General features: G+C 34.8%; 1 protein-coding gene across 2 annotated transcripts in view; it reads left to right on the top strand.

The window, feature by feature from the left end:
• The window catches only part of LOC142977787 (G-protein coupled receptor Mth2-like), a 40,540-nt gene that overhangs the window by 14,059 nt on the left and 11,051 nt on the right, over positions 1–15,430 (top strand). Inside the window, exons 3-5 of one of the 2 annotated variants that reach the window (XM_076121876.1) lie at positions 1,783–1,974; positions 12,001–12,079; positions 13,078–13,119. In XM_076121876.1, coding sequence (XP_075977991.1) covers positions 1,783–1,974; positions 12,001–12,079; positions 13,078–13,119 — 313 coding nt within the window. The remainder of the gene's footprint in view (positions 1–1,782; positions 1,975–12,000; positions 12,080–13,077; positions 13,120–15,430) is intronic. The other variant, XM_076121877.1, reaches the window with a different exon arrangement.

The raw sequence follows: 15,430 nt of genomic DNA, 5'->3' as shown, positions 1-15,430 counted from the left end.
TTTGAATGTTTATCGCCATTAATATATCACTAAGTGTACTTAAACGATTTAAGTGGGCTGTAAAGTGCGTCCATGTTGACTAATACATCACTATTTTAACGATGTGTGGACTTCACAGTAACTAAATTAACACTTTCTATATGACGTTTACGAGGGTTTGGAATCACCGACCTTTTTAATAGCAAGGTGTTCCCTGTCTAATGAGACTCGTTATATCAACGTCTTGAAGAAAATAGCATGTGCTTATTTAGGATAATTTTGGTACTATTTTTAGCTTGAAATATTTATGACACTAAAGAAAATTTCCTTTAAAACATTTAACCAAACTACGTACTTAATCAAAGTTCATTATAATAATTTGTTTAGCACAAGTTCCTACGTAATTCTACATCATACTTCTTTATGTCTAATATCTTTTTTTAATTGGTTTTTAATTTATCTTAAAATAAGTAGCATACTCTCTAAAGTAGGTACGTAATGAAATAATTGAACAATAAGTCAGTAGTTTCGCTCACTAATGATCGAACGAATAACTATGATTCAATCAATACAATAGACCGTTATTTTCTACGATGATCTGCTCTACTGGTCAAATCACAAGCCAGACAATCAATCGTAAATATTAATGGCTTCATCTTGATGAAAATCTATTCATATTGATCGTAAAACATGGTCTCATTTTCTGTAAAATTAGTTGGGAGTTAATAGGCAATAAATGTAACATTAATCTGTTTTGAGTGGACGATGTTTGCCAACGATTATTTACTGCCAGTAAAAGTTATAGAAACATTTATGCGTATTTTGATGAGAAACGGCATATTAGTTGTTCGAAGGACTATATACATATCACGGAAATTTCTTTTTTGCCATTATGTTATAGTATATTGCTATTTGCCACCTAAAATCCTCAGTCGTACCGATGCCGATAATGGGCGCCGGGCCTTAATCTTTATAATCCTCAACTGATTATAAATGCGGGAGATTTGTCCCTGTATCCCTCTTCAAGGTAAACGCAACTGATCCATCTTATTTTGTCGACAAATAAACAGACATTATGAAATTGTTACTATTTAACTTACAATTTTTATTCATAATTCACTTTTACCAACTGGGCAGTCATTTTAATTTTCTTTCCTTTTTGTCTATGCTAGAGATAAAACTAGCTTAATATTATTTCCACTTAGTATGTGACACCCACAGTTGCTTCATGAAGTGAATGAGCAACTCGGAAACAAGTATCTGGCGCTTGACATAACAGACAAATTGTAAGTGTAAGCTGCGCTGAAGTTAAGCCAAGCATTTGTTTACTTCTTGCTTAAGTAATACTTATACGAGTTAATCACTCAGTAAAATCTGCTGCAAAATCTCTAACCTTAAGGTGATTCTTTCGTTTTTGTAGCGAAACATCGTCAAACAGAAAACTCAATCCTCTCTACGGAAATAATAACATTTGAATGAATTGTAATGGCACTAGCTCTGATTCAGCCAAAAATCATCCACGTGAAATGATTTGTCATGGTGAAAGTATCCTACGTCTTTAATCTAGGTTATAAACCATTCCATTCTGTACTTTTTGCGTAGTAAATATTATAATCTACCTACATACAGCATCACCGAATTGGGTATTTAAAACATCAGTAGGATGAACGGTATTTAGCAAATAGCATTTCACCGGTCGTTATAGTAAAGCAGTTGCAATTTTCTTCTAAAATATTCAGAATTGTACATCTCGCTTAAAAACATTTGTACAATAAAATGTTACATCATATAATTTGTTTGCAGGTCTGCTATTATCAGTGCCGTTCCTGATGGCTACGTTCTTAGTGTACGCGTTCATCCCTGAACTGCGGAACTTGCACGGCATGTGTCTCATGGCGTACTGCGGCGGCCTGATCATCGCGTATCCAGTCCTTGCCTACCTGAAGCTTCACACCGGCAGGATCGGCGTGCAGATGACCGGCTGCTTACTTGTTGGTAAGTCACTACTTTTGTATTTTGCTCAATAAGTTTCTACATAGATAGTAAAGCCGGTTGAAGAGCAATAATTTGAAGTGACTTCCGATTTGAAGTACTGCTCTAAAGTTCTTAAAACTCCGAACTAAAACTTTATAGTGGTTTGTAGACACGAAAAACTACTTAAATACATATGAGTACCGTGTCAGCTTTGAACGGAAATGATTCTCAAGTGAAGATTCTAATTCCTGTCTAAGTATTCTCTAATATTCAGTAATTTTTCATTGCCTATTTTTACGTAGTTAACTGATACCGTTACGGCCGTACACAAACACTTTCGTCTGCATTTATATTAATGCAAATTAATTAAAATCCTTGTACTTAATTCATTACGATTCCATAGATAGACCTCTTGGTTAATATTAACGTAAATTCGTTTTCTGAATAATGCAAAACAGGGTTTAATGTCTCAACAGCCCAGATTTACGACAGGTGCCCAAATATTTCAGTTTAATTACTTTGCGTAAAAGCCTGAACGAGAAGTGTCTGATTTTAGTTAAGCCTACCTTCATTATTATATTATATCATAATCGGGAATACAGAACGATTCCGAACTCCTTTCCCAAACTTTGACTAAAAATCTAGAATGCATTATACCGTGAAAGGATTAGGACGAGAATCGTAATCAGTGCTCTGAGCAATATCTTTGAATCACAAAGTCAACGAGCACATATCTGCTTATCTATTACCAACATTATTACATACTTAGGACACTAACTTGTTTAACCAATGTTCATTCATGCCAGTTAAGCGATTAACACATACCTCCGGTTTTAAGACCGTTATTAGCTAATGAGACGACAATGTGCCCATGTATTGGTATTACTAAAAAGATTGGTTTCATTTACATCACTAGGTGTACTTAGGTACTGATGTTTATTTACACACTTAATGGCGGAAGCGGCGCACCCAGGATACTCCCCATTAATCCTGTATATAACAACAAACCAAGGCACATTAGCCATGTTATGGCCCTTGTTAATTTAATTAAAAAACATTTATGTGCGTGCCTCAATGACACAGTAAACTTTCCATTATCATGTCATTTTAATAATGACTATGCAAAACCTTGCTCGGTACGTGTACGTAATTTGTAAAAAACAATATGTTATCCAGTAGGGAACTCCGATGTTTATGGTTTTGTTAATAAGTGAAAAAATTAACTGGTAAAACCAAAAACTTTCAAATGATGATTTAACTTATATGTTATACTAGGGGCCTCCCGCTACTTCGTCCGAGTGGAAATCCTTCCCGTGTAAATCCCGATCCCTCGGGAACTCCGGGATAAAAATAGCCTTTCTGTTATTCTAGGTCTTCAGCTACCTATATACAAAATTTCATCGTAATCGGTTCTGTAGTATTTGCCTGAAAGAGTAACAAGCATCCATACATACATACATACATATACATCATTCTCACAAACTTTCGCATTTATAATATTAGTAGGATTTGTTTTCTTCTGTTTTGAAAATGTCTGCATTTTAATTTTGTTTTGGAATACAGTGATAAACATAGAACGAGTTTAGTTTATTGTAACAAAACATAATATCAGTAAATATTACAATTTCGTGGAAACCTTTTGAACATATTTACAAAATAGTTCCATTTCAGCGTGCGAAAGTCAACAGACTGGTACGTGACCAAATAAATGTGTTCGTTTTGGAGTCTTGGTCAACAAAGAATACCTTTGTTCTTGGGTTTAGACAAACAATTGTGAGACGTGTGGAAACTGTCGATGACGCTGACGAATAGCTCTAACAGATTCTCAATAAGTATACAGTACCTGTCTACACTTAAAAAGGTGTCGATTGGTGTTCTAAATACATCTGAAAATACTAATTTAGTTCCGAAGCTCTATGTAAAGAAACACTGTTTAAATAAGGATGAATTTTACAAAGAAGTATTCATTTAAATACATTTAATATATAAAGATAGGTACAATGGTTAACGTTAGCCTAACTCATTACTCATCCATACTAATATTATAAATGCGAAAGTAACTCTGTCTGTCTGTCTGTCTGTCTGTCTGTCTGTCTGTCTGTCTGTCTGTCTGTCTGTCTGTCTGTCTGTCTATTTGTCTGTCTGTCTGTCTGTCTGTCTGTCTGTCTGTCTGTCTGTTTGTCTGCTACTCAATCACGCCTAAACTACTGAACCAATTTGCATGAAATTTGGTATGGAGAAAGTTTGATACCTGAGAAAGGACATAGGCTACTTTTTACCCCGGGAAAATGACGCATTTCCCGGGAAAATTCAGAAAATTCAACGAAGTCGCGAAAAATCAATATTATAATGACATTGAATTAACAAAATTCCGTTGCCATGGCAACTGTTTTAATGGCGGATATGCCTTAGCACGACTTCGTTATACTAAGAGATATAAATAATTTTGAGAATATTTTTCGTGAAAAAAAAGCATATTTTATATCAACACGCTACGACCAATAGGAGCAGAGTAGGTAACAGTAAAAAGTGTTACAAAAACATGGAAAATTCTGACCCATTCTGTGTCTTATGTGACGCAAGCGAAGTTGCGCGGGTCAGCTAGTGTCTTATAAAATAAAGTCACACAGTCATACACAATAAGGGGTTTACGCGATACCATAAACTTTACATTTTTATTTGTATGTAAAGCATTTCTGGAATGCATATTCACGATTCATATTTATAGTCGTGACGAAATGCCTTGTTCCCGTTGTTTCCCTGTTATTTGTGCGTTGAGAATCAAATGAGCATTATGTCATAGAACAAATTTAATGTAGGTACAGTCAACCTCAAAAATATGTACACTGTAACATTTTCAATCGTAACTTTTTGTACGAAAATATCAACTAAACTATTACAAACAATACTGAGTGATTGTAAAATTACTTTTAAAATTCATATACAGTCGTAATTTGAATACTTTCTTTGATTAAATACTTTTGAAAGTGTGACAGTATCAACATGTTTTGACGTTGATTGTATCTATGCCGCCTACAAGATCAACTCGGGTTAATGTACTGTGACACTTGAGATTGAGTTCACGACACCTTGGAACTTGATTTCATTTTATTTATTGTCTTTTGATGATGTAAGGTCAGCTGTATGCTCTTTTAGTTTATAGTAATACATTATACAGGGTGTCCCAAAACTCAACGATAATCCGAGACAGGATGAAAGGCCAAGTCATACCGGTTATAGGAAAAATAAGAAAAAAATTCCATATCACTTAGTTCAGCAATAACAGACACTTTTCAAAAAAGTTGAAATTCCACACCCTTGGTCGCATTTTCAAGTCCTGTGATCACCAATGTCACAATTTCGCTGTGTTTTTTTGAATTTCGTGATCTTCATTAAATATGTTATTAATCGTATAACAAATTAATGCACAAAACATTGTTAATTTAATAAAAAAAGTTAAGTTTTAGTGAGCCATCTTTCTCAAAAATATCGTTAGTCAACTTTGACGCTTCATACTGAAAAAAAAATGTACTACACTACCCTTGGCAAGTTATTTCAAAAGTTGGCGCATTTAATCAAGATTTCGAAATGGTATAACACTTGCCACTTTTCTTGCCATTAAAAATGTTATTTTTATTTGAACGAAGAGTATCCTCGCAAATGGATCGGACGCAGTGGTACAATTTTATGGCCTCCTCGTTCTCCCGATCTAAATCCAGTAGATATTTTTTACTGGGAATGCAAAAAAGAAAAAGTTTATTCGAAATCAATACAAAATCTATCAGAACTTAGCCAGAAAATTGACACAGCGTCAGAAGAAATAAATGCAATGAATTTTGATTGACTGGTGCAAAGGTCTTTTGTAAGGCGTTGCAGAGCCTGAATTCATGCTAGAGGAAAACAATTCGGAATTACTTTAGTTTAAGGAGAATAATTAAATAAGATCGATGGTTCGTTCATTGTTTTTTTTTAATTATTATAACCTATTATGTTTATTACATTAAATATTTGTTATGAACTGACTCAATTACCTCTTTACTAAAAATAATTGCTTTCTTCTGGCACGAATACAGGCTCTGCAACGGCGTACAAAAGATTTTTTCACCAGTCAATCAAAATTTCTTGCATTTATTTCTTCTGACGCTGTGTCAATTTTCTGGCTAAGTTCTGATAGATTTTGTATTGATTTCGAATAAACTTTTCCTTTTTTGCATTCCCAGTAAAAAATATCTACTGGATTTAGATCGGGAGAACGAAGAGGCCTATAATTGTACCACTGCGTCCGATCCATTTGCGAGGATACTCTTCGTTCAAATAAAAATAACATTTTTAATGGCAAGAAAAGTGGCAAGTGTTATACCATTTCGAAATCTTGATTAAATGCGCCAACTTTTAAAATAACTTGCCAAGGGTAGTGTAGTACATTTTTTTTTCAATACGAAGCGTCAAAGTTGACTAACGATATTTTTGCGAACCATGACTCACTAAAACTTAACTATTTTTATGAAATTAACAATGTTTTGTGCAAAAATTTGTTTTACGATTAATAGCAAATTTAATGAAGATTACGAAATTAAAAAAAACACAGCGAAATTGTGACATTAGTGATCACAGGACTTGAAAATGCGACCAAGGGTGTGGAATTTCAACTTTTTTGAAAAATGTCTATTATTGCCGAACTAAGTGATATGGAATTTTTTTTTTATTTTTCCCAGAGCCGGTATGACTTGGCCTTCCATCCTGTCTCGGATTATCGTTGAGTTTTGGGACACCCTGTATATTCTTTCTATGATTTAAAGGTATTAAGTAATAATGTATGAGGAGCTCGTGGCTTAGTTGACAACAGCCGCGCAGATCGATCTCTGAGGTTAAGCTATGCTTGCCGAGGTTGTTCTGTGGATGGGTGACCATCTTATACATATCGAGTTTCTCCGTGTTTCGAAAGGCACGTTAAATTGTGGGTCCCGGCTGTCATTTTCGAAGATCTTTGACAGTCGTTAACAGAAGTCAGAGGCTTGAAAGTCTGACAACCAGTCTTACCGAAGGTATCGTGTTATAACCCAGATATTGGGTTGTGGAGGTCAGATAGGCAGTCGCTCCATGTAAAACAATGGTATCCAGCTGCATCCGGTGAGACTGGAAGCCGACTCCAACATAGTTTGGAACAAAGGCTAAGCGAATATATACAGGGTGTAAATGACAGCCTACCGAAAATGAAAAAAAAAAGACTTTAGACACGATTCTGGTGCTTATGGCGTTGAAAATTTTCATCGGTTTTTTCTTGATTTTTCCGATTTTTTATGCGTTTTTTTTAATTTTTTTTGGTATTATTTCGTTAATACTACACAATGCAACATGAATATGAAAAAAAATCCGTCATATTACTGTTTTTCACAAAAAACAGCAATGGATTAAAACAACGTATAAATTCGCTATCAGCTGTGCGCGGCCAACGACACCGCGCCGGCGGCGGCCGGCCGCGATGGTCGGCGTCACGCCGCGTACCTACGCGCGCCACACAGACACACGATTACGCACACAGCTGTCAGCCTCACACTCACTAGTATGCAGCGTTACTTAGTATTTGTTCTATGTTAAAAATGAAAATTACATCATTATCCCGCTCTCCGAAAAACGGTAAATTCATAAGATTTAAAATGTGTGATATCTTATTATTACACGTACAAATACATACAGAACGACAAAAAATCCTATTGATATTCTTTAGCGCTATAAAAATCTCTGATAAACAATTTAACATGTATTGTCGCTTTGTTCCATTTGTTCTACTTCTTGCAAATTTCTATTCGATATTTACACGCTCATTCATACCTCATACAAGCGCGGTGCGACTCGAAAAGAAGATGGCCGTAGTGACGCGTGACGCCGCGACCGCGCGTGGATGTTACATAGATGGGATGCGACAAAATGGATGCTAAGTAATTCTCCGGGGATTATGAATTATGATAAGTTAGTTTCTCTGATAAGAATATTAATGGATATTGATTGTTATCATTGTTATGTACCTACATTTTTTATGGTTTAATTAAATAAACGTTTCGTGTTTATTTTATTTACTTTAAGCTGATTTTATGTTATAAATATCAAAGTATTTTAAACTTACATCAATAATGTTTGTAATGTTATTTGGTATTTGAATAAAACTACAATGCAACCAGTAACAACTGTGACAAGTAAAAATAGTAATGCCACATCAATATTTTATTGAATCTAATCTCTCGCTGGGATCCTAACTCGTCGCTCGTCACCAAATCGGCGGCGCGCGCGCGGACGGCGCGGAGGGAGCGGGTGGCGCGGGCGAGGGGCGGCGCGAGTGAGCGGAGAGGCGCCGGCGGCTCTCTTTGAATTGAATGATAGTTCGAGCAATTCGCTCGCGGAAGACGGAAGCTCTTCACCGGTGTCGTTCGTTATGTCCTATTCGTCGTGTCGTGTGTGAACTGTTGTTTATTATTACTTGTTATTGTTTCGGTTTTGAGTTGTTAGTGTTTTTATTGTTATTATTTTTGTTGTTATTGTTTTCGAAGTGCAGTTGTGTTCGTAAATAGGAAGAAATGTTGATGTGTTATGTATGGTGAAGCACGTGGAAGTGCACGGCGTGCTCTGCACCTGTACGTCCGGATCCAAAGGTACTCAAACTCTCGCCATACACCAGGTATTTGCGTGTTGATAGACATTGATAACAATTTGTTTTAGCACTTTCTTATTATTGGTTACATTTTGCTATTATTGTTTGATTTCACGTAAGCCAAGTAGGTACCTACCTACTTGTTTACAATTTTACTATGAGCTATTGTAACATACGGGCCTACTTACGATACCATAAACGATACATAAGATTGTTATCTAATGATAGGGTTGCATACTAGTGAGCGCATAGACGTGGTGGTACGCGTACGTACTTACGACGCGTCGCGACATGTCGTCGCTCAGCGCGCCGCCGCCGCCAGAAGTCTCGCAGGCATGCGCGGAGATACATCGCGTTGTTCACTATACATTGAACGTTCAAAAATGACTAACTCGGGAACCAATCATTTCCGAGAAATATCGTTGGAGTAAATTTCGCGCATACAGTGTCACAAACTTACCAGTAAAGTTTTCGGTTAGCTGTCATTTACACCCTGTATAAGTAATAGTGTACAGAAACTCAATGAATAAAAGATATATATGACAATTAGTTAGGTATACCTAGTATATCAGTGGTTTTGTTAACCAACTATTAGCGTCACTTAGGTGAGTTACTGGAAACCTATCCCCCAATACTTCAACCCACTTAGATGTACTACGGCATTCAGTAAAGTTAATTTAACAACAGGTTTCCTTAAAAAAAACGGGAGAATAACAAAATCTAATATCACTGATATAGCGTTAGTTCTCCGACCTAGTATACTTTGATGAACACATCCGAGTGCAATTTTCGTCAATAGACACATTACTTGCTCTAAATATAGCAACAATTTTTCTGATTACATCATCATAGACCATTGCAAAACAAAGCTCATTTATATGTTTTTTTTATAACGTAAGTAAGCCTCTAATAAAACGTTATTCCGGAAATATTATTATCTATTTAAACGACAAATGTCTGGGTGTGAAACAGATAGTTCAAATAAACAATTTCTGCTTGAGTACAATACTCGGTGCTTGCGGGACATGCATTCTATTGCAGCCTTCGTCGAGCTATCGATCCAGACGATACATACCTATAATACACCTACACACATTAGATACTTTTACATTAATAAATCTATAACCTTTTGATTTGACTTACGTGCCGTAATACCTGTCTATTTTATTCATTAGTTCGTAGAATTTACTTAAAATAGTGCCCTAAATTTCTTGACTTTTAAATAAGTAGATGAAATTAAGGAATCTTCAGATGTCATTTTGAGGTGTTTGATTTCACAATGCGACCTGATTGTGATCAAATGTTAGCTTTTTGGATATTTGAGGTTATGCTTATACAGGCATTCTGCATGATTGCTCTCTTCGCTGTTCATAAACCACAATACTCAGCGAGAAATGGGATATTTGGGTAAATGGCCTTCCTTAAATTTAATGCCCGAATACGGTAGTGTTATTTAATGCCAACCATCGTAAGAATGGTGCGGTCGTTCCTGACTGCGGTAGCGTTATTTAATGCCAACGATCGAATGAATACACTGGCCACTCCGTCTCTATAACCTAAGACATGACGATAAAAACGATCGTATCAATTTATACGATAGCGCCAAAGATATCTTTGATATGAGTTTGTTCTACAATGACTATCGCCAGTGTTTTCCTACACCTTCATATCGCTTTTATTTACAAATTCCCAATGTTACGATACGTTATAGATAAGCGACTTCGTCTTCGCGTTTACGTGACAATGGAGACTTTAACTGTCATTTATAATGTAGGTTATCTTTTACCTGCGGTTAAATCCGCGTAATATTCCACGCCTTTGCGACAATCGCAAGTAATGCGGTCTGGGGTATAAAGTTCCTTTATTGTCTTTTTCTAATTTGCGTTATTGCACCCCATTCTACCATTTTAATTTTAATTTGCTCAATTTATACAGTTCATTTGCGGATCCTTTATCCTGATTTTTATAAAGCAGCATGAAACTGGTTTAATCAGTATAATTTAAAATCAATTCGTTACAAAGAGATGCATTGGTTATTGGTAATGTTTGATAAGCAATTCTGAGATGCAAGAATACACACGACTTGCGTTGATTGAAGATTGTCTTCTGGCCTTTCTCATTCAATTGCAAGCGCAACTGTTCTGCTGTTTTCATACAAAGTTGTTGATTTCCAAATCAGTTCAAATATAAATTTACAATATGTTAGAGATCGCCTTCATACGTATGAGATGATGCGATTGTCGAAAGTGTTGATGTGAATGATACGGGCTGAGTGAGAGTACTTAGCTAAACAAATTGCGATTCAATTGAAGGCAAACACACGGATTGTTGAATCAAAGATTAGGTGCGGAGAAATTAATGCATGCACTAGCTATTTTCTTCGATATAGGCCTCTAAAACGGTTATATATAAAACTGCGTATTTTACACACAGACGCTCTACCACCTGAATTTAATGTTGAAAACAATGTTTGATGTCGAAAAAGAAAAAAATATTCAGATACTGGTATTTTACAATAAGGACATCGTGTAATTTAATCATTGTGACTGTAAAGAACCTAGCAAAGGAAAAGGACAATGACCTATAAGAATATAATTTAATTCTTTGTGGCTTCTGTGATACCTACGTAGTACATACTTAGAGATATAGCGCAAATTATTTGCTGTAATTATTATAACAGGCTTTATTGTTTCATAGCATGACAAGCACTAATGCCGCACTAGATTTTTATGTCGTGTATAAAATTACAAGCATTAACTATAACAGTTTTATTCTACGCGAACTCATTTCATTTTTCCTGGAATTTTGCTTCGTAGAGAAATTATTTTAACGCTACCATTGATTAATATAATTAAATAACAATGTAATCGGAAAGAGTGCGCGCAAGGTATGAGCAATTTTGTTGCACTCGTAAAGCTTGTGTTTCGAACTCAAATTAAAAATAAAGAAATGTACTTTATAACAACAGTTTCAATTAAATAAATAACTAATTATTTGACATTAAGTAACATAAATTGATTGTTGGATGTTACAAGTATCATTACTCGCTGACGTTTACCGAATCCTAGGTCTATATTTACCGTCGATCACGGTTCACGAATTTTGTGCTTATGTAGTTAACTTCAGTAGATAAATCAATCATGGTGTGGATTAAAGCAAATACGACTTGCACTTGACCGATTTTTTCAAATCGTGATTAATCGATTATCAAATCGTCAACATCGGCGCTTTGTAGTCGACCCAGTTTCCAATAAAAAACGAGACACATGATTTATTATTTTTTAAATATCCGCCATGTTTCGTTTGTTTTGTTTCTTTTTATCTTTACTGTATTATCCCTGAGCACTTCCTCTCCACAGTCCAATTTTGTGTGTTTTTTGACGTTTATTTATATTTTTCAGCGTTCATCGTTTACTACGCGTTCCAAACTAGCTTCTTCTGGCTCAACGTGATGTGTTTCGACATATGGAGAACTTTCAGGTATTATTCAAAAATATTTTGACAAATAACATTCCGATATAATAAAATTATTTCTGATATAAATAATAAACAACTTGAAGTATCATATTTTCAACGTTACGTATTTTTGCGTGGGATACAGATTTACCACAATGATTTAATACTTAGCTGTAACGTTACGAATATTCTTCTGGTATCCCAATATCCTTTTTATGTCGACAGTGGGAGTTACTAGGAAATATTTTATTATGACTTACATAAAAGCATGAAGAAATATCATGAGAATCCACTAAATCTTCGTGCATTCCATGAAACTTTTATTAGCCGACAATGCTAACATCTGATGACCTAGAGAACTAGGCACAGCTAAATATTTTAACATGCCTAAAGAACACAAAATACCATTGGTCAGTGATAAACTATAAATATTCCGACCTTTAAAACTTTTAGGAAAGTTTAAGACAGTAATTATAGAAGTTTGTTGTGAGCCGATGAAGGTTTCCTCTAATGAGAGTTCTCGTTCGTCTTGCGGCAGGTTTTGTTTCTTATAGAGTTTAATATCTCAACGGCAGTTTGGTTTATGAGATGAAAGAAACTCGGAAACCTGCGTTCCGTTATTGCCGGCTTTATGACCTATAATGATTTGTCACAAATAACAAAGCTTTCGAATACAGTTAATAGCCTAATCTTTACGTGACATTTGGCATTATGGCAGTACTGAAAATTGTTTAAACATGATTGCACATATTAGTACATTTCGTCAATGCTGACAAAATATTAATTAGTGACCTAAAGAATAACTAAACGAAAATATGTACTGTTCAATATAGAAGAAAAAATGGCAAGTGATACGATAATGCTGCGTATAATTAATGTACCCGTTATCAATTTTAGGCAGCTGATGCAACATCGTAATTGCACGAACGAATAGTATAAACTCATAATATATCAAGACATAAGATATTGGTAAATGTTGCCGTCGTTATTTCAGTTTGCTCTAAGTTTGACTTGGATTGCAGATCGGCCACGCCGCTGTGTCCGTCGTGTTCCAGCAACCAGTTGTAGGTCTCTATGAGCTCACCTCGATGTCTGTAAGCATGAGTGCATCCGTGCATGACACTCGGCCCCATGCAAGATCACTGTCGTATATAACAACAGCCTGTTCAATGTTGTCATTAGCGAACCTTATTGTTAATAACACACGTTTTACTATATTTGTTCTTAATAGAGTCCATCATCCGAATATTTGTAACTATAGTGGCGCGGTTTCATAAAAATACCTTTCATTTGTATCCGGAATATCAGAAGAAAAATACTCTTTGAAATCAACAAACAATAATTTCAATGAATCATCAAATAAAGAATTATTATTCCGATAAGTGTCAACAGTAAATGATAAAGGTTCCCTGTTCATTGTTATCAACAACGAAATCATTTTCTTAGTAAAACGTCTAAAAGAAAGATTCAAAATAATTTTACATGATGAAGACACATAAACGCATTATGATTTTAATCACATTGTTTTCAAATAGCTATTCAAATTTCTCATAGCTAAAGAAACAATCTCACAAGTTATATTTACGCGAGAGTGTGGAAATAATTTTGCTTTGAATTCTTTCATTCCGCAGTGAGAGTTTCAAGGTGACTCAGATCGGGAGGAACTTGTTGCATATGGTTTACATTACACACAGCCGTTCCCGTAACTACCATGGTCAAGGAGACCATCGATTAGCATTTTTCTTACACCAAGAACTTTAAAAGTCTTCATAACTCATACCATAACAATTTGTTTCCTAGAAACACGTATATTTGAAAAGTACTCGATATTTTATGTAACATTTTGTTTACATTGTAGTACAAACATTTCTATTTACTATTATTAGTAGTTACGTAGTTTGTGTATTATTTTACTATTGGCCTAATGACTTGCGCTATTTTTATTTCAGTACAAACGTATCGTTTATTAGAAGTAGCGCTTGTAGTAAATTGCTGTGCAGGCAGGATATAACATTCGTTCTATTGAAACTTTTATTCCAAGTCTATTTGAACTTTACGAGCGATTTAGAACTTTTGCTTTCCACTAGATTACGTGGTAGACGTAGATCGGTAGGATAGAGAATTTTCTGAGCATCGTTTTATATTTCATGTGAATTTTGGTGACGTAAGTTCCGTGGACGTAGATGATAACAGATACTGTGTCCTTAAAGACAGATAACACTTTCATATCTTATCGGACACGAACAGTCATGCATGCACCTATTTAAAAGAAAAACATGTTTAAAAATAGAGCCACAGATGGTGTTTAATTCATTGCTACATTTTCTCGAAAACCTTGTTCTAAGATAACTGCATATTACTATAAGCTGACTCTCATCTGATTCCGGTGACTCGATTTTATGTTGGGTTTTGGTTTTATTCTTAAGACAATAATTTGCCTTGACTCATGTTATCAACATCTCTTTATCTGCTAACATTTACCTCGCTCTAGACATTTTATAAGTGATAAGAAAACAGGTGTGGTTTTGTTATCATCTGTTTATTAGTGACTGCATAAATCATATTATTGGCTAACCTAAATTTTTATGTTACTGCATACTGAAGAATTGGAAACCTAAGCCAACAGTCTCAAAGGTAATGTTTTAGTTCGTCTCGCTATTAGAGTAGAAAATTACGCGGTTTTCCTGAATCAAAGTAATTCCCAGCATTGTTTTAGTGTGTACACAATAAATAGGACATTATTGCTTTAAGGAAATTGAAAGACACATAAAGTAGTAGTAATTGCTTTTTCCTTTTAAACTACAATGTTGAATGTTGTTCTTTACTCAGGAAATTGTTACTTTGTTTATTATAAGATATGGCCTGGGCATAAATACGTGCGCTACGAGAGCGCTACATGCTACGAAACATAATACCTTTCACTTGCTACGCATCGTAATTCGTAGCAGTGTTCGAGCTCCGTAGCTTAAGTAAATAGCGCTTTTTTCTATCTATTCAGTGCAATGTTAAACAAACATTTTTATTTTAATACAGAGATAACGTAGTCCTTGACTACTTATAATATTATTTTATGTGATGTGCGATTCCGCTGTACTAAGTACATTAAAAATATATATTATACAAGTTTTAATATGATTATTTTAAAATAGAAGCTTTGTATTTATTAATATTATCATTATATTCGGGAAACACGATAAAAGGCTCGTGCCGTATTCAGATAATGCTAAATATTATTTAATTCAGTTCGAGACATTTAGCGATCGATTTCGTATTATTTATTATTTTAAAAGTAAAAATGCATGAATATTTTCATCAAATTCTTTTTTATGAAATATTTTAATAGTAACCTGTATAACACAGGTTATTTTTAATTAA

Source organism: Anticarsia gemmatalis, chromosome 13, assembly GCF_050436995.1.
Source record: "Anticarsia gemmatalis isolate Benzon Research Colony breed Stoneville strain chromosome 13, ilAntGemm2 primary, whole genome shotgun sequence".
Taxonomy (NCBI): domain Eukaryota; kingdom Metazoa; phylum Arthropoda; class Insecta; order Lepidoptera; family Erebidae; genus Anticarsia; species Anticarsia gemmatalis.
Note: the sequence above shows the minus strand (reverse complement) of the source record. Positions and strands in the feature narration are given on the sequence as shown.